Genomic DNA, 25413 nt, shown 5'->3' on the forward strand with positions numbered 1-25413 from the left:
GGAACAGACAAAAGAAAAAGAAAAAAAAAAAGTCTTACCCGCCTATCAAACTACTCATGGCAATTTTAATACTAGTGTAATACTGAAGACATTCCAAACAATTGAATTTGATAAATTCCTGCTTGAGGACAATACATATTCTCAAAATGATTTAAGTATCTTCTAAATCACAGGTTCTCAAACTCGGTCCTCAGGACCCCTCACAGTGCATGTTTTGGAGGTCTCCTCACAGAATCTCAAGTGAAATAATTAGCTCCACCTGTGGACCTTTTAAATTGTGTCAGTGAGTAATTAATACACCTGTGCACCTGCTGGGTTACCTGCAAAACATGCACTGTGTGGGGTCCACACAGAGTTTGAGAACCTGTGTTCTAAATCCACTGCTTAGTCATCAAAATGTGACTCCTTTCAAAACCCATTCCACATGGCTGTAAAGGCCCTAGAGCAGTGTTTCCCAACCTCGGTCCTCAAGGCACACTAACAGTCCTGGTTTTAGTGATATCCAGGCTTGAACACAGGTGACTTAATTAGTAGCTCAGTTATTTTGATTTAACCATCTGTGCTGAAGCCTGGATATCACTAAAACCTGCACTGTTGGTGTGCCTTGAGGACCGTGGTTGGGAATGCCTGCCCTAGAGTATCGGAATAGTTTCAATTTTGCACCACTTCTTATTTATTCCCCATGCATCAAAACATTTTTTTTTGGTCCAATGTCACTGGATATTCACACCATTAAAAAAATAAAATAAATTGCAATTGCTGCTATGATTTTTTTTTTCCTTCTTTGCACCAAGACCTGCAAGTTATATTTTTGACGGTACAGAGTGAAAGAAAACAATTAAGTAAAATTGTGAAGGAGAATAAAAATCTATATCTGTCTACATATCTATATCTCTCTCTCTATAATATATATATATATATATATATATATATATATATATATATATATATATATATATACATATACATACATATATATATATATATATATATATATATATATATATACACATACATACATACAGATATAACATACATACAGATATAACATGTGCAGAGAGAGTTAGATTTGGGTGGTGTGTGTTCAAACTGAAATCTAAATTGCAGTGTAAAAATAAAGCAGCCAGTATTTACCCTCCACTGAAGCAAAATGACCCACCCAAATAGAAGTCTCTCTGCACGTTACATTTGCCCCACCTGCAGTGCACATGGTTTTGCCCATTAGGGAAAGATTTTGCTGCTGCGATCAGGTCTGATTTTAGGCCCATAGTACCATACTGCAGTCCTTAAATAGATTAGGAAATAAAAAAACATTCAATTTGACAACATTTTTTGTTCCGACATTTGTGTGTGTTTTCAAACTGCTGTATTATAAGCAGCAATTTTTTTAGCCTACAAACTCCATGACATCTGAGACCGCTAACTCCTCACTGTTACATGGTGTAGGCCCAGGTGGATCATCAAAGGGTGGATACATAACCACCAACAGCAAGCCTACAAAGTTCTTGGTTCCAGTTCTGCCCCCCCCCCAGGCTGTCCAGTGAAGGTAGCCGCCAAGTAACACTGCTCGCTTGCAGTGACATAACCTGTAATCACGAGAAAGATACACATCCACACAACTGGAGAGATCCTCTGATTTTTTTTTCTTTTTAATTCGTTTTGTTTTATACATCCTGGATTGTTTACATAAAGTAAAACTGTAAAAACCCTAACTACACAATAATCTTCCGAAAGTAGCGAGATATTTATACACAACGTAAAGGTCTTCAGCACGTGACTCATTCAGCCCAGTTAAAAGTGTGCGTCTTCACATGTTAATTACACGGGAGAGCTTCTGTACTCTGTTCAGTAACAAGTCGCCTTTCTTTATGGTCTCCTGGTACTGCCAGTTCTTGCTATCCGGCCTGGAGAAGAAAAGATTGTTATACTACATTCACATTTTATATTCCAAAACTTCATTTTTAACTCTAGAATAAATATACCCCATAGACATAAACACACCATTTACCAACATACTTTTTTTATATTAATTTGTAAATGTTAGTAACTGTGTTTTTGCTCTGGAAACATCAATGTAGATCAATTTCCAAACGATAAAAATCAATGAAAACCAACATTTCGTAAATAAATTCTTAACCTCTGTGGAATTGTCTATAAAGGCAAAGTGTACTCTGAGTGGTAAATCAAACCAATTTCCAAGATAGGACGGTCGTAGGGGGAGCTAGTTCCACTGAAACATTGGGGATTCACGTCTCATCTAACTGCATTCAACAAAATGCATTCTCCTGCCAAACGCACAAATGAAGACACGTGCCGGACATGAAAAGGTTATGTGCAGGCAGAGAGCTACAGTGTAAGTTTTTAACTGTCTCGCGCTCATCCATGTTTCTGAGCCCTCTGGGATTACCACACCCACGATGACATCATACTGCGCTCAGTTCGCCCTCACACCCTGTCCTGTTATGTGGCTACATAGCCAAATCTGTCAGTCTTATTCACGAGCGATAATACACATAAATAGGAGGCTCCAGAAAGAGGAATAAAATTCCAGAACAAGGAAAAATTACCGTCTACTAAAAAGCTCTATAACCTGATTTACTTTTCAGAACATACCAAAGCAACACATTTCTGACCCAGTAATATCATATAATAGGAAATAAGTGTATATTACACATATACAAAAGGGATATAGTTATGTAACCGGCTTTCAGGAGACCGCTGGTCACAATACCTCCCCCTACATCACAATGCCAACTAACAGGGACTATTTCACGACACCCAAAGAGTGGGGATAGAACACGTGGCGACCGCAGAAAGCCCGCAAGCTTCCCACACTCGCATAGCACTCCTGATCAGAGTAAACGCAATATTGATAAAAACAGATGTAAAGAAATAAGGTTCTGGGTCCGATTCGAGTCGCATGCAAACCGGCTGCATATTCGGACGTCCGCTGCAGATCAGGATCCCAATGGGTGCATCATTGTCCTATGCACACGCCTCATTATCACAGAACTCTGGCTACATGCCCACAGGACTGCTCTTCATGGGCACAGAGAAGTCCGACTCGTACAGAGACACACGAAGCGGTGTACATCACTACGGCGCATGCGCAGTCTGCTAACATTCGCTGGATGCACACGGGGCTGCCTCAGAGTCAGGTCCGCTATACGCAGCCGTATTCGTGTCATTTTAGAGCACAAGTTCTCAAACTTGGTCCTCAGGACCCCACACCGTCCATGTTTTGCAGGTCACCTGTAGCTTTTTGAAATGTGACAGTTGGTGATACACAGTGCAGCTGCTGGGTGACATGGAAAATGTGAACCGTGTGGGGTCCTGAGAACCGAGTTTGAGAACCACTGTTCCAGAGAAATCACAAGCCACACATTACCTGTTGGTCTCTACAATGCCATTCACTTTGTCTATCTTGCAGTGTAGTCTTCCAGCCGCAATAAACCTGGAGAGCTCCCTACAAGGAGAAGAAAAGGAAACGCACTATGAGGAATGCGGAGAGATACCTTCCTTGTAGGGCTTAAATACACAAATTACCCCCCTAATGGTCTATTCAGAATCTCCTATATAATAGCCCTATTCTGTGACCTTGTGATTCATTTGCTAACGCTGGGCGGAGTCACAACAGTGGGCGGAGTTATTCAAATGAGTCACAGAGATCTGGCCAAATGTACAGGAGACTAGGAGCAGAAGCAGATAGCATGGGCATTGGGCATGTCACAGGCAGGGGTGCAGAACTCCCAGCTTTCTGCAGGAGCTTTCTCCAGGCAGAAGGAGGGAAACACACTCGGCGAAAAGGGGGCGTGGCTTCACGGGAGGGCCCCCGTTTTCGTCAGTGAGGGGGCTTGCCCAGCGCTCTGTGAGCTGCTGGCATGCCCCCAGGGCTGATTATGAGTCCGGGGGGCACAGGGCACTTGAGACAGGGGAGCCCTATCTCATTGCTGTGCCTGCTGTGGGTTGGGGGCGTGGCCTAATCGCGGTCCGCGCGGCCACGCCCCCTTATGCAAATTCCGATTTTTATTTGTATTTTTTTTATGGGATTTTGGCCCCTCAGCTAGGGCTAAATCCAGAGGACGTGGTCGCTCCCCCTACACACCCGCACAGGCAGAAGAAAGCAGGGAGACTGCTGCCTCCCTGTAACACCACAGACCTGCCAATATGCAGCAGCGTGTGCTGACTGTAGCACAATGCTGCCGCTGTTGCTGGGGGAGCTTCTGAGCTGGGACAGAGCTATTCCAGCCGGGGGGCCCCCTAAAACTGTGGGCCCAACGGTACGTACCGCCTGCCCCCCCCCCCCCCCCCTTAATCCGGCTCTGCTGCTGGAACCCCCCCTTAATCCGTACCCCCTGATGCCCCCTCTCCCTCTGTCTCCACTATTCACCGCTGCTCTGCTAAGCAGAACAGCGAGTACAGGAGCTTTCCAACTGCCCCCCCCCCCCCACCGCCGGACACTGCGACCCGCGGGTGGGACAGCGGGACAGACCCCAAAAAATGGGACTGTCCCGCGAAAATCGGGACATTTGGGAGATATGGGGGTGTGTGAGGGGTATGTCACACAGACAGACGGGCACCGGCTCACTGTGTGCTTGACCCCCCACATCGGCATACTCAGCAGGGTCTCTCTGGTGCGGAGGAGCGTCACTTTCTGACACACTCCACGCTTCTTAGCTGCAGTTTAGTGGGGCACCAGCCGCTGTGCAGGTTCCATACTGCCTCTGTTATCTCCAGCCCCGGCAACCCCACCGCTAGCTGCAGCGCTGCCACCCGCAGTGGAGTGCGCCCTGCTCATTCACACACTTTAGCTGGCGGGTAGCGCTGCAGAAATCCGAGCTGCTTGCAGGCTCTGACCCACTCCTCCCTCCAGCCGCAGCGTCTCCTGGGAGCTAACCAGTCACTCCCAGTCTCCCCTTACCACAGTGCCCGGAAGCCGCGAGGTCCGCGCCACGTGCATGCTATGACCCCCTCCTCCCTCCAGCCTCAGCGTCTCCTGGGGGCTAACCAGTCACTCCCAGTCTCCCCTTACCACAGTGCCCGGAAGCCGTGAGGTCCGCGCCACGTGCATGCTATGACCCCCTCCTCCTTCCAGCCGCAGCATCTCCTGGGGGCTAACCAGTCATTTCCAGTCTCACCTTACCACAGTGCCCGGCAGCTGCGCGAGGTCTGCGGTGTGTGACTGAGGAGGGGGGGAGGGATGCGGACTGGCAGAGAAAGCAGGACTCCAGCCTGAGAGAGTCAGCCATGCCAAGTCTCCAGCAGCAGCAGATCCCAACAGGTTGGAATGGAACAGCAGCAGCCAGCAGCAGTGACTCCGGTAAGACACATCTGTCTGTCACCACTGTTTTGTCCCTAATACCAATCTCTCCCGTGCCCTGTGTTCTGTCATGTCCCTGTCACCCCTGGCCTTGCCCTGCCACCCTTATTCTGGCCCTTTCACCCTTATCCTGGCCCTGTCACCCTTATGCTGGCCCTGTCACCCTTATGCTGGCCCTGTCACCCCTATCCTGGCCCTGTCACCCCTATCCTGGCCCTGTCAACCCTATACTGGCCCCGTCACCCCTGTCCTGGTCCTGCCGCCCCTACCCTGGCCCTGTCACCCCTATCCTGTCCCTATCATTTCTGTCCTGGCCCTGTCACCCCTGTCCTTTATGGCATGTACAGTACCCGCAGCGCCTCCAGACCTCTCCCCAATGCACTACACCTCCGCACCTTCCCCTCCACCACATGCGGCACTCCACCCCTCCCCCACATGCTGTGCCTCCAGACCCCCTACACCACCCGTGGCTCCCACTCCTCCACCCCTTCACCACCCACAGCACCTCCAGGCCCCCTTCCACCATTCACCCCCCTTATACGTCTCCCCCCACACCTGCCCCCCTCCACCCGCAGCATCTGCAGACACCCTCCTCCATCAGCGGTCCCCCCCTCACCCACCCCTCCCCCACCAATGGCAGCCCCGCACCTGCCCCTCCACCACCTGCAACACCTCCGGACCTCCTTTCCCATCCGCCGCAACACCCGTACCTGCCCCTATCCTACCCATGGTGCCTGCGGTCCCCTACCCAACCCCCGGCACACCCATCCCACAGCACCTCCGGAACCCTTCACCCATCCACAACATCCCCACACTTGCCCCTCTCCCACCCGTGGCACCCCTGCCCCTCCCCCACCTGCAGTGCCTCCGGACCCCTCCCCCATCTGCATCCCCCACTCCTCTGCCCCTCCCCACGCGCAGCACCTCCCGAACCTTCCCCATCCGGGCCCCACCCCCACTTCTGCCTCCCCTCCACCCGCAGCATCTACAGACACCATCCGCAGTCCCCCCCGCACCCGCTACATTCTGTACATCGTGCCCTGCAGGTGCTGTTCACGCCGTCGCAAGGGGCTGCGCCTCCTTCACCATCGCACGCCCTTTCATTGTGCAATATTTAACCACTAACAAAGGAATGCAGGTAATACTCCATATAATACAAATATTAAACCCCAGAAAGGCATGCAAGGGTTAAGGGGGCGTAGCCCCTTGCGACGGTGTGAAGAGCGCCCGTAGGGCGCGATGAAGCACCTAGTATTAGCTTATTTTCTCCTATCCTGCTACCTTACGTTAGACATCTACGATGACTCTTCCACCCACAGCGTGATCCTCATGCTATTCTCTGCAAATCCGTACAATCAAGAGGTTATCTGCAAAGGGGGCAACTGTAGACCGAGGACTTACTACAGATAAAGAGGCGGCAAGTGGCTATACACAGACAGAGTGTATTTACAGGGTAATACTTGCATGACAGGCCGACTGAGTGCTTATAAGATATCAGTACACACATTGGAGGAAATTAACATGGCAGTCCCCACTTACCAAACATGGGCTGCAGAAATGAGGTAAAAAGCAGAGCCATGAACCATTTCCTACTACGCTGTAACATCACAGAGAGAGGGGCATTTACATAATACCTGGGGACGCAGTGGAGTCTGCACTGTGCAAGCCCCAGTTTTCCTTTATTTCAATCTATTTGTTTGTTGGCAGAGGATGACATGTCTCTAAGTATCTCTCTCATTACCACCTGGGCATTTTCAATCACCACAATATCGCAAGTAATAACTGCTGGTTACTACATAGAAATGTATGACACTATTAAAGTGATACTACCCAACAATTACACTTTATATAGATATATGTATATTTTGCATTCATTTGGTATTTGTTGACAACCAGAAGACATACAATGGTTTCCTGAAGGAGGAATCTGGAAAGCTTAAAGCTTGTTTCGGCTATGAAATCAAAGCTGACATTCCAACACAGCAGTTTACTGATAGAATGAATGAAGAACATACTGGTCTATGAATTCTACGCCGACCCCGAAAGCTTCAGCCATGTAACCTAGAGTCAGTGATCGGTACGATTCCAGCAACTGACTGTACGCCTGAATCCTCATCTCTCGGACGTAGTATCTGTAATGGGGGGCAAACAGCCAGTCCTTCTTCATCTCCTGTTCCACAGCCGCTGAAACGACAACGAAACGCACTTTTAGCTTTATGCGACACTTGCCGTAAAATGTGGTAGTTGTTGGTTTGCGAATTAGAAATTGTGTGCGTGTGTGGCAGTATGGATGGTATAATAGTTAGCATTACTACCTCACAGCAATGAGGTCATGGGTTCAATTCCCACCATGGCCCTAACTGTGTGGAGTTTGTATATTCTCCCCGTACTTGCGTGGGTTTCCTTCGGGTTACTCCGGTTTCCTCCCACAACCCAAAAATATACTTGTAGTTTAACTGGCTCCCAACAAAAATTAACCCTAGCGCTGAGGAATATGTGTGCGCTACATGAATAACTGGTAATAAATAAATAATAAACTAAATTGTAAGTTGTAAAGTGGTTTGTTCCAGCAATGAAACAATACACCAGAGCTTTTTAGCCATCAAAAAGGATTTTCCCGAGAGTAAGGGCTTACCCAGAGACTGGAAGTAAACAGAGTAACGACACTCGTATAAAGAGAAGAGATACTGCCGGACTGTGGGCAGACTGTGTAACACTTCTAGGATCTCTGCGCCTTTGATGACCTGAAATAAGTGGAAAGGATGTTACTACAATAAGGTCTACTAACGTCCGCTGTCTCAGACCTGAAACTCACACATAGAATATACACAATGGGGTCGATTCTATTCGGCAACTAATGAATAGCGCCGGGAATTAGCTCCCGACGCTATTCAATTCAGCAACTAATTACCTGCAATTGTCGGGAATTCTTCTCTCATCCCCGGGGGATGAGAAGAGAAACCCGACAAAAGTGCTGCCTCGCGGCCGTCGCGAGGCTGATTCTGTCGGGAATCAGCCTCGCGCCGGGGAGTTAAGTCGGAGAATTCCCGTTCTCCCGACAATTCAACCTGTTTTGTCGGCGAGAACGGGCCATCCCCGACGTAACTAGTTGCTGAATTGAATAGCGTCGGGAGCTAATTCCCGGCGCTATTCATTAGTTGCCGAATAGAATCGACCCCTATATCTTATGTGAGCAGTGTGGACAGAATATATTTTAGAGATTAACAAACAGAGGGAGATGTATGAAGCCTTGGACAGATAACATACCAACCAGTTTGTCATTTTTCTAGCAAATCCTGTTAAATGACAATTAGAAGCCAATTGGTTGAAACTTTTTTCCAAGATTTGATAAATCTCCCCCATGAGATTTACAGGAAAGGAAAAGAAAACTATAAACTGCCCCGCATGTAAAAGTTATATGTTAGAACAGAATATATTTGAAATGTCAGATACTCCACAGTGATTGGAAACTAATCAGCAAACGGATCTGCTGACATGAAGTGGCAATGGATGCAAATACAGGAACCGGAGAAATACATTTGAAACCTCTCAACACATATAGCTGAATCCATGATTAGCTACGGTCATTAGTGGCACCGTGCATGTGGTTATATGTAACGGATCACTCATGGTGAGAAACAGGCGTGCAAATAAATGAAAGTGTTCAGGATTTCTGGGAAGGTTCTCGTAAGACAAAAGTGGACAAAGATTACCGCCAGGCACTAACCGGTTTCTGTGGCCTCACCCCCCCTCATACCATCTTAGGGGAACAGAAGCAAAAACAGTTAACGTTGTGCTGTCTAATCTGCAGGCATAGATGGGAGGTGGTATGTGAGGCTGAACGGCCACATAAGATTGAGTGCCATTAGTGTGGACGACTGATAAGTTACCCCTGATGGTATGAAGTTGGCATCCCAACGTTTTAAATATCGGAGGTCAGAAGACAGACACTAGAGTCCCAATAGCCTACATCCCGAGTGTAAGTATGCCCGCAAAGGGTTAGGGTTTGGATGCGGGAAGGGAGGGTTAGGGACAGGGTTGGGAAAGGGTTAGCATTACTTACCTACCAGGTGTCGGGATGCCGCCTTCGGTCATGTGACTGCCGGCATTCTGAGTGCTGGTCTCTTGTATCCAGCCCCCCCCTGACTATATTTTCAGCTACATTTGCTAAAGTCAACCGAAATTGACTGAATACACTATTTATATGTGCAAACTTGTGTACCAACAAATTAATGTGAATATAAACCAAAATCGGACTTACCCCCTCCCCCAGCCCATCAAAAATACAGAAAAAACAAAAACCTAAACTACAGCCGATCTGATATACAATACTTTAAAGAATAGTACATAATAAAAGCCAAACTCTACTCACTTACTAAGGAAATGCCGCTTTAGGCTTCATTCCTGCTGTGCACATCATCAGTCACCAGAACCCACAGTATCACTACCAAGGACAGTTACCTTCTCTCGCAGATCCGGACGGTCCAATGCTATCATACTGACATACACGGTGTATGTAACAAAGGTCTTGTAATCCATCAGCTCATAGGAAGTGAACGTGGAAACAGTGTCCAGGAAGAGTTCAGCTGCTTGCTTAAAGTCTCGAATAGCCACACAGTACAGTCCCTGATAGACCTTCAGCCGGTTCCTGCGATCCCAGTCACCTCCTTCCTCAATGAGGCTTTGTGGCGACAAATGAGAGATAGTTTACACATAACATATACTCAGAACAATGAATGCGAGTATCTTGTTGGGCTGATCAAGACTCAGAGGGGGGGGGAGAGGAGTCAAATTGTGCTACTAATTATGGATGTTATAATGAATCCTTCAACAATGATACAACTCTGTAGAACAACCCACATTTCTACAAGAGCACCAGTAAACTTCATGGTAACGACAAGAAACATTGACTAAATTGACTAACATCCAATAGGCCTGATTCAAGGCTGACTGCACTTCCACCCTACATTGCTGTGACAATTGGCGTTCATTGAAAAAGTTGCAGTTGCGATCATGTGCAAAGGCACAACAAAGACAACAGAAGTATAATGACAGGCTCATTTACGCCAGACAATTATGTCGCACTTACATCCATGATTTTAACCACTTATTTAATTTACAACAAACTAAACCACTAAAGCCTATAAAACGCAACAGAAACTACTCTCCGTTTTATTGTCACATATGCAGAAAAGCATTATCTATCCCCGAGTGACAAAGAAATGACCAATCAGCGTCAAAGCATTCGCTAACAGCCAATCACAAGCAGCTACCTAGTGCTTGTGATCGTCGTGTTCATTACACACAGTATGCACCAGTCCCTGACCATCCACAACCAAAGCTTCCTCAGGTGCATATGCATCATTGTCCTAGTCTGTATTTACAACTGTGCAGGCGGGATCAGTACGAAATTCTACCGAACGGGATCACGGCAGTCGGAATACCGACACCGGAATCCCGACTGGCACAATCCCGACAGGGGGTGAGCGCCACGTTGCCTCGCTACGCTCGGCACACTAATTTATTCTCCCTCTATGGGTGTCGTGGACAACCACAGAGGGAGAATATGTCGGGATTGTGCTGGTCGGTATTCAGACCGCCGGGATTCCATCCGGCGGGATCTTGACCGCATTCCGTGCAGCCATACCCTTTCTATACACAGCATAACTTAAAGAGTGCCCCCATATCCAGGCCTTACATGCGGGGCGGGCTAGCCCTGCGCTGAGCGTCCCCCCGCATGTCTGTGAAAGTGATCGGAGATGCGCTAAATTTAGCACATCTACGATCAGGTCTGAATTACCCCCTAAGTGCAGGAATTCCAGTAACCAAACATCTGCAGTCACAGAGATGATGCAATAGAATTGGGAATGCCAGTTCCAGCACCAACAGTGATACCATCATCACAGAACCAATGGTGACTCTAAAGACAGCAGCACCCGACAACCAGAGTAATAACACGCCAGAAGGGAGGGATTTCTAATGTAACCAAACTGTACATTTTATTCTAAAACGTATCCAACGTATTCCATTTATAAGTTTGTATAACATATAACTCAGGTCACAATATAACAATCCTTTTCCAGGGTAACGTTTAAGCAGCTTGGCATCTGGTGTGATGGATTCCAGAATATGAATTGTCAATGCTTATTAGAAATTCATCATTTTTTTGACCAATTATAAATACCACCTTTATGTTCACAAATGCGTGACAGCGATTTGTAACCTCCTACCTGCGAGCTTTCTCTGTGTTTCGTGTGATAAGGTCGTTATCCATGTAGAACAGACCAATTCTCAGCAGGTAAAACACTATATCTAAGCGATGTCCAAGGGCCACTGTTTTGTCGTACGTCTTTCGGAAAGCTGTAAGCGCCCCTTCCTGCAACGTAACGGAGAAGTGAATTAGAGCAACGGCTCTATGGGAAAGCCAAACAGCAAACATAACAAGAATACTGAAAGAGCTTCAATGCTGAAAGCTTATATGCAAATGTCCACCCAGGCTTAGGAACACACCAAGACCAGCTATAGTAGCCATGTTTATCTGGCGTAGGTACAAATCCCTCTTCTTTCACTTAACTGTACGGGAGGATTTTACTACTGACAGAAAGGACATTTAGTTTGGTTCATAAACTACGTCACCTACACACAGTAGAGGTTACCGGTTTTGTGGGCTGATTAACATTAATCAGGCAATATCTCTGGTTTTGCCAATTGATTGGCTAATTACTGAACTAGACCCCTCTGCTTTGTGTAGGTAGCAGTGGGATCTTACTCTCAAGTACATCAGGTAAATGGACAGGCTGGGAAAGGTTCTAAAACTGTAAAGCTGGGTATACACTGGTGCGATGTTCCGGCCTGATGGCTCGATGTGTTCCGGCAATTTGCAGGTGCCTGTGGCAGCCGCTAGCAATGTTACTAGGTTTCATGTGCTGTAAATCAAACCTAATGATAACGCTAGCGACCACAGCATATGTAATGAAGGAATGAGCCATCATTACCTCGCTCAGTGTGTACCCAGGTATCGATGTCGGCCCTTCGGGCCAAAGATCGCCTGCATACACATTGCATCAGTGTGTACCAAGCTTAAGTACTGTCATTCTATAGGTAATGAGTTGTCAAAACCATATGCGGTTAACATACTGCCCATCGGGATCCCGGCTGTCTCAATACAGACGCCGGGATTCCGACGGGGGAACTATACCACTGCCGGCGAGGTAGGCGATTCCCCCTCTATGGGTGTCCACGAAACCCATAGAGGGACAATAGAACCTTTGGCATGCAAAGCTTGCCACAAAGCCCGCAAAGTGCTTCGTTGCGCTCGCCCCCCTGCAGGCATTCTAGCGCCCGGGATGCTGATGTCGGTATACTGACATTTGGCATCCCATGCGACTGGATTACATACCGATCCCGTCAGACAGCCTTAAGGGTCTATTCACTAAGCCTTGGAAAGACAAAGTGGAGTGATATAAAGTAGCAGCCAATCAGCTCCTATCGGTCATTTTTCAAGCACAGCCTGTAACATGACAATTAAGCGCTGATTGGCTGGTACTTTTTCAAGGAAGTTAACGGGTAAGGGGTGAAAAAATGTGGTGGCCTCTGCCTTTATTGCCTGAGGCTATTCAATTCCAGACCCTTTTTCACCCGAACCACTTTTTAACAACCGTTACTTACCAAGTATTTTAATGGGGGTTAACACACAATCTGTACACGGATGTGTGTGTTAACAGGGTCGCGGCACCCACTAGTTATCGGGTATTTTTTTTTTTTTGCATCTGTTCAGATGTATAAAAAAAAATTTTTAAAATCCCTGATAATTGCTGCCAACAGGCTCTCTTAGGGGCGTAATGAATAGCCCTGGGGAATCAATTAGCCTGCAGCTAATTGAATTCTCCCCTTAGTCACCACCAGTTCTGCACTCACTATACAGATGTAAATCAAAGGACTATGCGTCAGGGGTTCATTTTGTGGGATGGAAATTAGTTTGTGGTTATGGTACAAGTTGTCAATATCACTGTACACACAGCCCAATAGCAGCTAAAGAAAACGCTTTCCCGATTACAATTCCCATTACACAATAACCAGGGTATTACTATAGAAAAGCAATAAGTCTCCATTTTAAAGTTGCCAACCTGGTAATAGTGTGCGTCGTCTAGGAGCATAATCTGTACTAAGGTGCTGGATCCTAGCCTGAGAACTCACCTTGTCGCCGATCCTACACAGGTACTCGGCTCGCGCCATCATCGCGTCTCTAATCTCACTCTCGCCCAGGTTTTTCTCTGCATCCTCAAGCTGGTCATCGAGCCTCTTCAGCTCCTCCTCATTTGCTTTCTTCATCTTATTCAGCAGGTCTGTGTCTACTTGCCAGTCTACCTGCTTGCAGAGGCTCTCGTAGTAGGGAGCCATATCTGGCAACAAGCAATAAATCAGCGTCAGGGCATAGTTTAGACATGCAAACAACTAGGCCTCACTCAAATAAAACTCATTACTAGACCCCGTCAGGGCAACTACACTATCCACACATCACAAATAAGTAGTGTTCAAACTAGGCTGTTTTAGCAGGGCGCCGCGCCCTGCTCGATTTTTTAAGGGAAAAATCCGCCCTGCCCTTTCTGCGGTGCCCTGCTAAAACAGCCGGACGCTTCCTGCCCTCCCAGCGTGTAAAGATGCTCGCTTCCTGCCCTCCCAGCGTGTAAAGATGCTGTGCGCATCCATTCACACTATTGGAGGGCGGTTGGGGGAATCCCAGCACCTCCATATGTACTGGGCACGACCCTAACAGTGATGCCGCTGCCCGCCCCCCTTTAGTAACGTATTTGGGGCCCCACCACCCACTTCCATGATGTTAGTCACGCCCCCTTTGTGGACGCCGCACGCACTCACATGTTCCCCCGCAGTCCAGGGCCCTGCCCTCTAAAATTTCTAGAGGGAACACTAAATAAGTATGGCAGGGCAACATCTCTGTGGAGGGGGGGGGGGGGGGGGGGGGGGAGTGCAGTAACAGAAGCCATGCGGTGCTAACAATGTGCCACAGTTTCCATTCCAATGACGCGTCGCAGGCATCGCTTTTAATTGTAATGCCTCATACGGACAATATTGTAAACATTTATTTATACAGCATCAGCAAAGAGTAGACTAAAGCAAGTTTTACCAGAGAGGTAGGAGGGCCCTGCTCCCAAGCAGAAAATCTATGGAGAACAGGAGTTTGATAAAGGAGATTAAATGCCACATATTGCTCCAGACACTAGGGAGGAGCGGTTACTCCAGCTAAATGATCACAGCATAGTTGGTTACTTTTAGAGAGAGGACCATTATATGTGAACTGTGTGGACTAGTGGGTATTGGGTAGAAGAGCTTGGGAAGATAGTTCAGGAATTTGGTTATGTTGCTGACCAGTGCATTTCATGGTGTGCTTTAAGCTTTAATGGTCAGGGACAGTTTTAATGTGCAAGGGAGAAAATTCCATAAAGTGGGAGCAGCCTGTAACCTGGAATGTTTGCAGGTAATGAGCGTGGATGAGAGGAACAGATCTTGGGGAGAGTTTTGCACTGCACATGCTCAGAATGACTAATACAGACCTGAACCCCTTTAGAATGTAGAACTCTTCACAAATAAGGGTATGGGTAATGACCAGGACATGATACAGCATATTCTAGTAGTGTTCCCTCCAGGATTTGTTGTGGGCAGGGTGCCGCGGCAGTATGCACGCGGCCCCGCAAGTGTCACTATTGGGGTGATGCGGCCCTCTGAACGTCCCTAAAGGGGGCGTGCACCAGCAGTTGGTGTCACTGATGGGGCCGTACCCAGCACTACGAAGGCGCTGGGCTTCCCCTCTTCTAATGTACATAGCTGCCATGCGCGCAGCATCTATGTACATGGCGGCAGTGGGCAGGCTGTTTTGGCAGGGCGCACTTTGCCCTTTAAAAATCAGCCAGGGCGCAGCCTGCTAAAACAGCCTAGCGTAAAGACCATTATAGCAAGGTGGAAGTGACAAGACAGTGTGGAGCGAAGCTTAGGATGGCGCAGTTGGGGCCATATATCATTGATTACACATTCAATGCAATCTGGCAGCGATATTATAGCCCGGGATCACAGTGCAATATGCGATCACTTCAGGTGAACATACTGTGGGGACAGGGGCTGCAAAAGGATCCCTACCCGTGTGCTGTGAGGTCTGCAGAGGCTTCTGCGCAGGCACAGGCCCACCGACCACACGTGCACTGTAGCCATTTGTGGGGAGGGTTCTTGGGGAACCCTCTGCCGGCTATGATTGCCCTGTGTCGCCCATAGGCTACCGCATTCCAGACATTGGTAAATCTAACAGCATTGCATCTCTCATAGAAACCTATGGGGGCTGCAGGCAGGAATGGGGGATATCAAATATCTGCCGCAGTCCCTCTGTCATACATTCAGCATGAGTCACAGCTGGTACATGTAGTACTACAGCAGTCACACTGTACTTTGCTGGCAGTGCATGCTGGGACAGGTAATTCACTGGTAACTGCACTCACAGATGGCCACAGCTGGCAGTGTAAGCTGGGACTTGTAGTCCCAGCCCGCACACAGATGCGTTACACACACCTACCCCCTTCCCCGTATCACACGCTGCGGGGACACTCACTGTTGAGGGTGACGGCCTCCATGAGCTCGGCACGGAGCCTGACATCTCCGCGGGTCTCCGGGAGGCTGAGCAGGAACTTCAGTTGCGCGATGCGGAGGTCCGGGTTCTTGGGCAGCCCCTCTTCTTCCAGGTTCTCCAGCGGCATCTTCTCTGCTCCGGTCCCGGGAACTGCTCGGTCACCGCTTCCGCCGGAAACTGCCTCTAACAATGCGGCACAACGAGGACACAGCGACACCTGCCGGCTGCGCCGCCAATTGCACCCTCTATGCGGCTCTCATAGTTCGACACACCATACAGCGACACCTGCCGGCAACGACACCAACTGTACTTCTGGACGGCTCTGACACACCTGTACAACGCACAGCGACACCTCCCGGCAACGACCCCAAATACATCGTAGAAAACTCACACCATACAAACAGCGTCACCTGCCGGCAGCTTCGCCAACTGTTCCATCTTCGCCACTTCTGTACCGCACACACGTACCATAAAGCGGCCATTCCCAACCACTGTCCTCAAAGCAGGGACAAAACTATATTTCTCTAACGTCCTAGAGGATGCTGGGGACTCCGTAAGGACCATGGGGAGAGACGGGCTCCGCAGGAGACATGGGCACTTTAAGAAAGAATTTAGTTCCTGGTGTGCACTGGCTCCTCCCTCTCTGCCCCTCCTCCAGACCTCAGTTTGATTCTGTGCCCAGAGGAGCTGGGTGCTTTTCAGTGAGCTCTCCTGAGTTTGCTGATAGAAAGTTTCTTGTTAGGTTTTTTATTTTCAGGGAGCTCTGCTGGCAACAGACTCCCTGCATCGAGGGACTGAGGGGAGAGAAGCAGCCCTACTTTCTGAAGCTAGGTCCTGCTTCTTAGGCTACTGGACACCATTAGCTCCAGAGGGATCGGTACGCAGGATCTCACCCTTGCCGTCCGTCCCAGAGCCGCGCCGCCGTCCCCCTCACAGAGCCGGAAGTCTGAAGCCGGGTGAGTATGAGAAGCAAGAAGACTTCACAGGCGGCAGAAGACTTCGTGATCTTCACTGGAGGTAACGCACAGCACTGCAGTTATGCGCCATTGCTCCACACACCTGTAAGAGGGTGGCGGTGCGTGTAGTGCCTGCTGCCGTGCAGGTGTAGGCTCACCACTTACCAGGCGCCGCACTCCCTCACCTTCAGGTACCGGAACCTTCCACGGACCTGGAGAATCTTCAGTCGCACCCGGACCCAACGACCTAGGAGGAAGGAGATTGCTGAGAGCCGTCCTCCTGACTGTGGACCGAAATGCCCTCCGGAACCGAGAAAAATAGCGCTTTCGGGCTAGGTGAGGGTCATCCCAGGCGTACGCCTCAGAGCCCGAATTTCACCTATTGGCACTCTCGCACCAGGTGGAAATTCTACCTTGCACCGGTGTGCAAGGCTCACCGTTCGCCCTGAAGGAAGGGAGACAGATAGGGACAAACACAGAAGGAACACACAGACAGATGTTACTCACCGTCCTACGTCTTGCACTCCGATCTTCTTCACTTACAGGTCTCTGTAAGGAGGCAAAGAGAGAAACAGCCGTGCAGGGCCTCACTCTAACCTAGTGTGCATCCGCTACACTAACTACATAAACAAAGCCCTCAAACTGGCTCAAGTGTGGGTGGTGCAACACAAAACTATGCACAAACTTTAACACAACATTTTGCCCTGCACGTTAACAACACACATAAAATCATCAGAGTACAACATCAAATGGTGCAGTTCCTTTATATCCCTACCTGCACTCTGGGGGGGGTGGACGCCGCACAGCCTTCCCACCTCCTATACCCTCTCTTATATGGGGCTCAGACCCAGGCCCGGCGACAGGGGGGGTCAAAGGGGACAACCCTCCCGGGCCCCGAGCTTCAGGGGGGCCCCATCACTTGCTTGGTCTGGTTGGTCTTCGCTTTGTTGCCTTCATTATGCTTGCGGCATGCCTCTCTGCCGCCCCGTCCCTGTCTGACGATCTGCTGCCGCTGAAGAGCCGGGCAGCAGAGCAGCAAACACAGGCTACACTGACTGTGTGAGTCAGGGCTCCTTATAGCAGCTGCCCGCAGCACTACTTCTGTCCAACCCTGCTCCCTACATGCCTGGATGGCACCCTCACAGCCTGTCATACTGTATACTATGTCAAGGTACTGCCATATTATTCTATATAAATGTGTGTATGGTGAGTTCTATGTGTGTGTGTGTGTATGTATATTTATATATATATATATATATATATATATATATATATATATATATGCAAAAAAATGTCCCTGGCACTCCGGACTTCCGTTCACCTTGCTCCGGTGCCCTCCCCTCAGATCTGCATCTGTGTATATGGTCCTTGTATGCCGCCCATACAAGGACCATATATATATATATATATATATATATGTGTGTGTGTGTGTGTGTGTGTGTGTGTGTATATATATATATATATAATTTTTTTACAGCGACTTTGTACTTTATAAGGGAGGGGGGGACTCAAGGCAGGGTGGGGGGCCCCGGAGAAATTGGTGTACCGGGCCCCAAGATTTCTCTTGCCGGCCCTGCTCAGACCCAGCGAGCCTGCCTACCTATATCCCTTTGGGGTGGCCCAGGCCTAGTGCCCAGCGCCACCTTTATTCACCTTTGGGGGGCCACTTCTCTACCAGGCCTAACGCCCCTAACTGTCCACAGGCCGGAGGCCTGACTTTGTCCCTCGGGCCTAGCGCCCGCCTAACTTGCCGCTCGTTGGGTGACCTGGGCCTAATACCCTGGGTCACCTTATAACCTTTGGCCAAAATTAACTTGGGCCTAATGCCCTCTACTGCTCCCCAGGCCTAGTGCCTGATCTTGCCCCCGGGCCTAGTGCCCGCCTACCGCGATAGTGAGGTGGCTTGGGCCTAACGCCCAAACCACCTAATCGAATGATGACCCCCAACTCCTAACAGGGCCACGGGCCGGGGGGAACCCCGACTGCACGTGCCCTCGGACCCAGAGGGCCCGAATAAATGCACCCACGGGCCAGGAGGGCCCGACTAACTGCCCACAGGCCGGAAGGGCCTGACTTTGCCCACGGGCCTAATGCCCGAACACCCGGTGGTCTAGGGAGGAAGAGGTCTACAGGAGGGTGGTGCAGGCCCAAGGCCTCTTACCCGGATCGGTGGGAGAGGCTGCAGAGGGGAGCATCGTCAGCTCTTTGGCTTCACTCTCTCTGCAGCACTCTCCGCCGGACCTCCGCTGCTGGGCTCCTGGCTCCGCCTCTTCGGTCTTCTCCGTCCCGTCTTCTGCCTTCTTTCTTCGGCCTTCTCCGGCGCCGCACCTTCTGCCGCTGCTGGTCTTCTCCCGGCGTCTTCTGGAGCTCTTCTCTGCTCCGGCGCGCAACTGAACTCCGCCGCCGCCCAGCGCCTGATATAAGCCGCTGGGAGGAGGCGGAGCGATGATGCGGCGGACTCCCATTGGTCCGCCGCGACGAGCACTGATTGGCCCGTCGCGGCGGCTCCTCATTGGGCGCCAAGCCGCGAGCCGCGATTGGCTCGCGTCCGGCGCCCTGTTCAAATCCTTGGGCGCTGATTGGAGGAACCCGGATCCTAGTTCCTCCGTACTCAGGCCCGGTTGCTGTGCCGCCACCCGCCGCCTCACACACCTACACATACTCCGGTCACTGTTAGGGTGCAGGGCGCAGGGGGGGGGCGCCCTGGGCAGCATTTGGGACCTCATTCTGGCAAATGAACACATATATACAGCTGGGCACTGTATATATGTAAGAGCCCCCGCCAAAGAAATTAAATTTAAGCGGGACAGAAGCCCGCCGCCGAGGGGGCGGGGCTTCTCCCTCAGCACTCACCAGCGCCATTTTTTCTCCACAGCACGCTGAGAGGAAGCTCCCCAGGCTCTCCCCTGCTGATACACGGTAGAAGAGGGTTGAAAAGAGAGGGGGGGGCACATAATTAGGCGCAAAAAAATATATAAACAGCAGCTACTGGGGTAACATTAAGTTACTGTGTTATTCCTGGGTTATATAGCGCTGGGTTGTGTGCTGGCATACTCTCTCTCTGTCTCTCCAAAGGGTCTCGTGGGGGAACTGTCTTGAGAAAGGACATTCCCTGTGTGTGTGGTGTGTCGGTACGCTTGTGTCGACATGTCTGATGTGGAAGGCTATGTGGGAGAGGAGCAGGAGTAAATGAATGTGGTGTCTCCGCCGACGGCGCCGACACCTGATTGGATGGATATGTGGAAGGTTTTAAATGATAATGTAAATTCCTTGCATAAAAGATTAGACAAGGCTGATGCATTGGGACAGGCAGGGTCTCAACCCGTGCCTGATCCTATGTCGCAGGGACCGTCGGGGTCTCACAAGCGCCCACTATCCCAAATTGTTGACACAGATACCGACATGGATTCTGACTCCAGTGTCGATTACGATGATGCAAAGTTACAACCAAAGTTGGCTAAATCACTCCGATATATGATTATAGCAATTAAGGAGGTTTTGCACATTACAGAGGAAACCTCTGTCCCTGACACAAGGGTTTATATGTATAAGGGAAAGAAACCTGAGGTAACTTTTCCCCCCTCACACGAACTGAATAAGTTATGTGAAAAAGCTTGGGAATCTCCAGATAAAAAACTGCAGATTTCCAAACGGATTCTTATGGCGTATCCTTTCCCGCCAACGGACAGGTTACGATGGGAATCCTCCCCTAGGGTGGACAAAGCTTTAACACGCTTATCCAAAAAGGTAGCCCTGCCGTCCCAGGATACGGCTACCCTCAAGGATGCTGCTGATCGCAAACAGTAGGGTACCCTGAAGTCCATTTATACACATTCAGGTACCTTGCTCAGACCGGCAATTGCGTCGGCCTGGGTGTGTAGTGCAGTATCGGCATGGACTGATACCTTATCAGAGGAGTTTGATACCCTAGATAGGGATACTGTTTTATTGACCCTGGGGCATATTAAAGACGCTGTCCTTTATATGAGAGATGCTCAAAGAGACATAGGTCTGCTGGGTTCTAGAATAAACGCTATGTCGATTTCTGCCAGAAGGGTCCTGTGGACTCAGCAATGGACAGGTGATGCCGACTCACAACGACATATGGAGGTTTTACCTTACAGGGGTGAGGAATTGTTCGGTGAAGGTCTCTCGAACCTGGTCTCCACAGCTACGGCTGGAAAGTCAAATTTTTTGCCTTATGTTCCCTCACAGCCTAAGAGAGCACCGCATTATCAAATGCAGTCCTTTCGTTCACAAAGAAACAAGAAAGTCCGAGGTGCGTCCTTTCTTGCCAGAGGGAGGGGCAGAGGAAAGAAGCTGCACAATACAGCTAGTTCCCAGGAACAGAAGTCCTCCCCGGCCTCTGCAAAATCCACCGCATGACGCTGGGGCTCCACTGGCGGAGTCGGGGCCAGTGGGGGCGCGTCTTCGGAATTTCAGCCACATGTGGGTTCACTCCCAGGTGGATCCCTGGGCAATAGAAATTGTGTCTCAGGGTTACAAGCTGGAATTCGAAGAGGTGCCTCCTCGCCGGTTTTTCAAATCGGCCCTACCGTCTTCCCCCCTAGAGAGGGAGATAGTGTTAAATGCAATACAAAAATTGTATCTTCAGCAGGTGGTGGTCGAGGTTCCCCTCCTTCAACAGGGAAGGGGTTATTATTTGACCATGTTTGTGGTTCCGAAACCGGATGGTTCGGTCGGACCCATATTGAATTTAAAATCTCTGAACCTATACTTGAAGAGGTTCAAGTTCAAGATGGAATCGCTAAGAGCGGTCATCGCCACCCTGGAAGGGGGGATTTTATGGTGTCACTGGACATAAAGGATGCGTACCTTCATGTCCCCATTTATCCACCTCATCAGGCATACCTAAGATTTGTGGTACAGGACTGTCATTACCAATTTCAGACGTTGCCGTTTGGTCTCTCAACGGCTCCGAGGATTTTCACCAAGGTAATGGCGGAAATGATGGTGCTCCTGCGCAAGCAGGGTGTCACAATTATCCCGTACTTGGACGATCTCCTCATAAAAGCGAGATCAAGAGAGCAGTTGCTGAACAGTATATCTCTTTCACTGAAAGTGTTACAACAACACGGCTGGATTCTCAATATCCCAAAGTCGCAGTTGGTTCCTACGACTCGTCTGCCTTTCTTGGGCATGATTCTGGACACGACCCAGAAAAGGGTTTATCTTCCGATAGAAAAAGCCCAGGAACTTATTACTCTGGTCAGGAACCTTTTGAAATCAAGACAGGTGTCCGTGCATCATTACACTCGAGTCCTGGGAAAGATGGTGGCCTCATACGAGGCCATTTCCTTTGGCAGGTTCCATGCGATGACTTTCCAATGGGATCTGTTGTACAAGTGGTCCGGATCACATCTACAGATGCATCGGTTGATCACCCTGTCCCCCAGGGCCAGGGTGTCGCTCCTGTGGTGGTTGCAGAGTGCTCACCTTCTCAAGGGCCGCAGATTCAGCATTCAGGATTGGATCCTGGTGACCATGGACGCAAGCCTCCGAGGTTTGGGAGTAGTCACACAGGGAAGAAATTTCCAGGGTCTTTGGTCAAGTCAGGAGACTTGTCTGCACATCCTGTAACTAAGGGCCATATACAACGCCCTACGTCAAGCGGAGGCCTTACTTCGCGACCAACCAGTTCTGATCCAGTCAGACAACATCACCGCAGTGGCTCATGTAAACCGCCAAGGCGGCACAAGGAGCAGAGCGGCAATGGCGGAAGTTTCCAGGATTCTTCGCTGGGCGGAGAATCATGTAAGCGCACTGTCAGCAGTGTTCATTCCGGGAGTGGACAACTGGGAAGCAGACTTCCTCAGCAGACACGACCTACACCCGGGAGAGTGGGGACTTCATCCAGAAGTCTTCGCACAGATTGTGAGTCAGTGGGAACTGCCACAGATAGACATGATGGCGTCCCACCTCAACAAAAAGCTACAGAGGTATTGCGCCAGGTCCAGGGACCCTCAGGCAGTAGCGGTAGACGCCCTTATGACACCGTGGGTGTTCCGGTCCGTCTATGTATTTCCTCCTCTTCCTCTCATACTAAATTCTTTCTTAAAGTGCCCATGTCTCCTGCGGAGCCCATCTCTCCCCATGGTCCTTACGGAGTCCCCAGCATCCTCTACGGACTACGAGAAATAGATTTACCGGTAAGTAAAATCTTATTTTTTGTCACCGAGGGCAACAATAATATGTCGACAATAACAATGTCAGCATTCATAGGAAGTGATTACATTTATTTTCTTTGCACCCGATATCCTCTCTAAAGTGACAGGAGATGGGGAGGGGGGGGTTTTCGAATTATGGGCCTAATTCAGATCTGTTCGCTCGCTAGCTATTTTTTGCAGCGCTGCGAACAGATAGACGCCGCCTATAGGGGAGTGTATTTAAGCTTTGCAAGTGTGCGAACGCTTGTGCAGCCGCCCTGTACAAAAACAGCTTGTGCAGTTTCTGAGTAGCTCTGACCTTACTCAGCCGCTGCAATCACTTCAGTCTATTCGAGCCCGGAATTGACGTCAGACATCCGCCCTGCAAACGCTCTGACACGCCTGCGTTTTTCCAAACACTCCCAGAAAACGGACAGTTGCCACCCCCAAACGCCATCTTCCTGTCAATCTCCTTGCGATCAGCTGTGCGAATGGTTTCTTCGCTAGAACCAGTGCACCACAACGATCCGCTTTGTAACCGTGCAGCGTGCCTTTGCATTGCGGTAGTTACCTGATTGCTGCGCAGCGAAAAACGCTAGCGAGCGAACAGATCTGAATTAGGCCCTATGTTTTTTGCGCACATCACACCCAAAGGGGGGAATTCAATTGTTTGAAAAGACAGTTGGGTGTCTGTTCTTTTCCTATCTAATAGACAGGGAAAAACAGACACCCAACCGACTTTTTAAACATTTGAATTCCCCCCAAAGAGTGAGGTTTAGCCGCGTAAAGCAGCTAAACCCAACTAAACTAATGGACGCAACCAGAGGCGGATTTAGGCCTTATGGGGCCCTAAGCAAGACACTAATTTGCCCCCTCCCCTCCTCAAAAAATCCCTCCCCTCCAGTCAGTCTGTGTATGCCAAATTCCCCAACCCCACCACTTGACAATTTGCACAAAAACTTCCACCCCAACCGTCAGCTTGCACAGACATCCCCCCTTCACACCCACCCAGACCCGGGGACAGCCCCTTCACCAGCGCTTAGACAGCTCTCCAGCGACAGATTCCAGCCTGTTTTTCATTTGTTTTTGTTTTTTAAATGCAGCGTGTGGAAAACGAATAAGTACATGAGATTCCATATATAAATATTGACATTTTATTCTCTCGTTTCTGGTATACATCTCGGGGGTAATTCCAAGTTGATCGCAGCAGGAATTTAGTTAGCAATTGGGAAAAACCATGTGCACTGCAGGGGAGGCAGATTTAACATGTGCAGAGAGAGTTAGATTTGGGTGGGATGTGTTCAATCTGCAATCTAATTTGCAGTGTAAAAATAAAGCAGCCAGTATTTACCCTGCACAGAAATAAAATAACCCACCCAAATCTAACTCTCTCTGCACATGTTAAATCTGCCTCCCCTGCAGTGCACATGGTTTTGCCCAATTGCTAACTAAATTCCTGCTGCGATCAACTTGGAATTACCCCCCTCATTCTCATCTTAAATCGTGTGCTGGACAGTGTGGGGTAAATTTACTAAGAATCGTATTTTCCCGTTTGAGGTCAAAGTTCAATCACGAATGACATCGAAAGTGTAAATATGCAACTTTTTGAATTGATTACGACTAATTTACTAAGCTGCCGTATTCTGCATTTTCGGGTTTTCCGATGTCGATGTCATTCGTTTTTTTTGGCAGTGTTTTACGTGAGTGACTTGTAAAACACTGCCGACTTTAATACAATGAATCTCGGCCGGATCTGAGAGATCCGTGCTGGGCTTCATTGTGCACCTTGTTAAAAATAAAAAATATGTTTAAATGTTAAAAAAAAATGCGTGGGGTCCCCCCTCCTAAGCCAAACCAGCCTCGGGCTCTTTGAGCCGATCCTGGTTGCAGAAATATGGGGAAAAAATGGACAGGGGTTCCCCCATATTTAAACAACCAGCATCGGGCTCTGCGCCTGGTCCTGGTTCCAAAAATACGGGGGACAAAAAGCATAGGGGTCCCCCGTATTTTTGAAACCAGCACCAGGCTCCACTAGCTGGACAGATAATGCCACAGCCGGGGGTCACTTTTATACAGTGCCTTGCGGCCGTGGCATCAAATATCCAACTAGTCACCCCTGGCCGGGGTACACTGGGGGAGTGGGGACCCCTTCAATCAAGGGGTCCCCCCCCCCGGCCACCCAAGGGCCAGGGGTGAAGCCCGAAGCTGTCCCCCCCATCCAATGGGCTGCGGATGGGAGGCTGATAGCCTTTGTTGAAAGTGAATGATATTGTTTTTAGTAGCAGTACTACAAGGCCCAGCAAGCCTCCCCCGCAAGCTGGTACTTGGAGAACCACA

General features: G+C 49.3%; 1 protein-coding gene across 1 annotated transcript; it reads right to left on the bottom strand.

Annotated features, from left to right (window-relative positions):
- Positions 1 to 1633: 1633 nt before the first annotated feature.
- Positions 1634 to 16259, bottom strand: PSMD6 (proteasome 26S subunit, non-ATPase 6). Its single transcript, XM_063940916.1, has 8 exons — positions 15936 to 16259; positions 13517 to 13722; positions 11551 to 11696; positions 9782 to 10001; positions 7956 to 8064; positions 7336 to 7504; positions 3389 to 3466; positions 1634 to 1904 (listed from the first exon to the last, which is right to left on the bottom strand). Exons 1-8 carry the CDS (start codon positions 16078 to 16080, stop codon positions 1808 to 1810), a joined length of 1170 nt encoding a protein of 389 aa, XP_063796986.1. The 5' UTR covers positions 16081 to 16259; the 3' UTR covers positions 1634 to 1807.
- Between the last annotated feature and the right edge of the window lie 9154 nt (positions 16260 to 25413).

The sequence above is a fragment of the Pseudophryne corroboree genome, chromosome 9, assembly GCF_028390025.1.
Source record: "Pseudophryne corroboree isolate aPseCor3 chromosome 9, aPseCor3.hap2, whole genome shotgun sequence".
In the NCBI taxonomy this organism is placed as follows: domain Eukaryota; kingdom Metazoa; phylum Chordata; class Amphibia; order Anura; family Myobatrachidae; genus Pseudophryne; species Pseudophryne corroboree.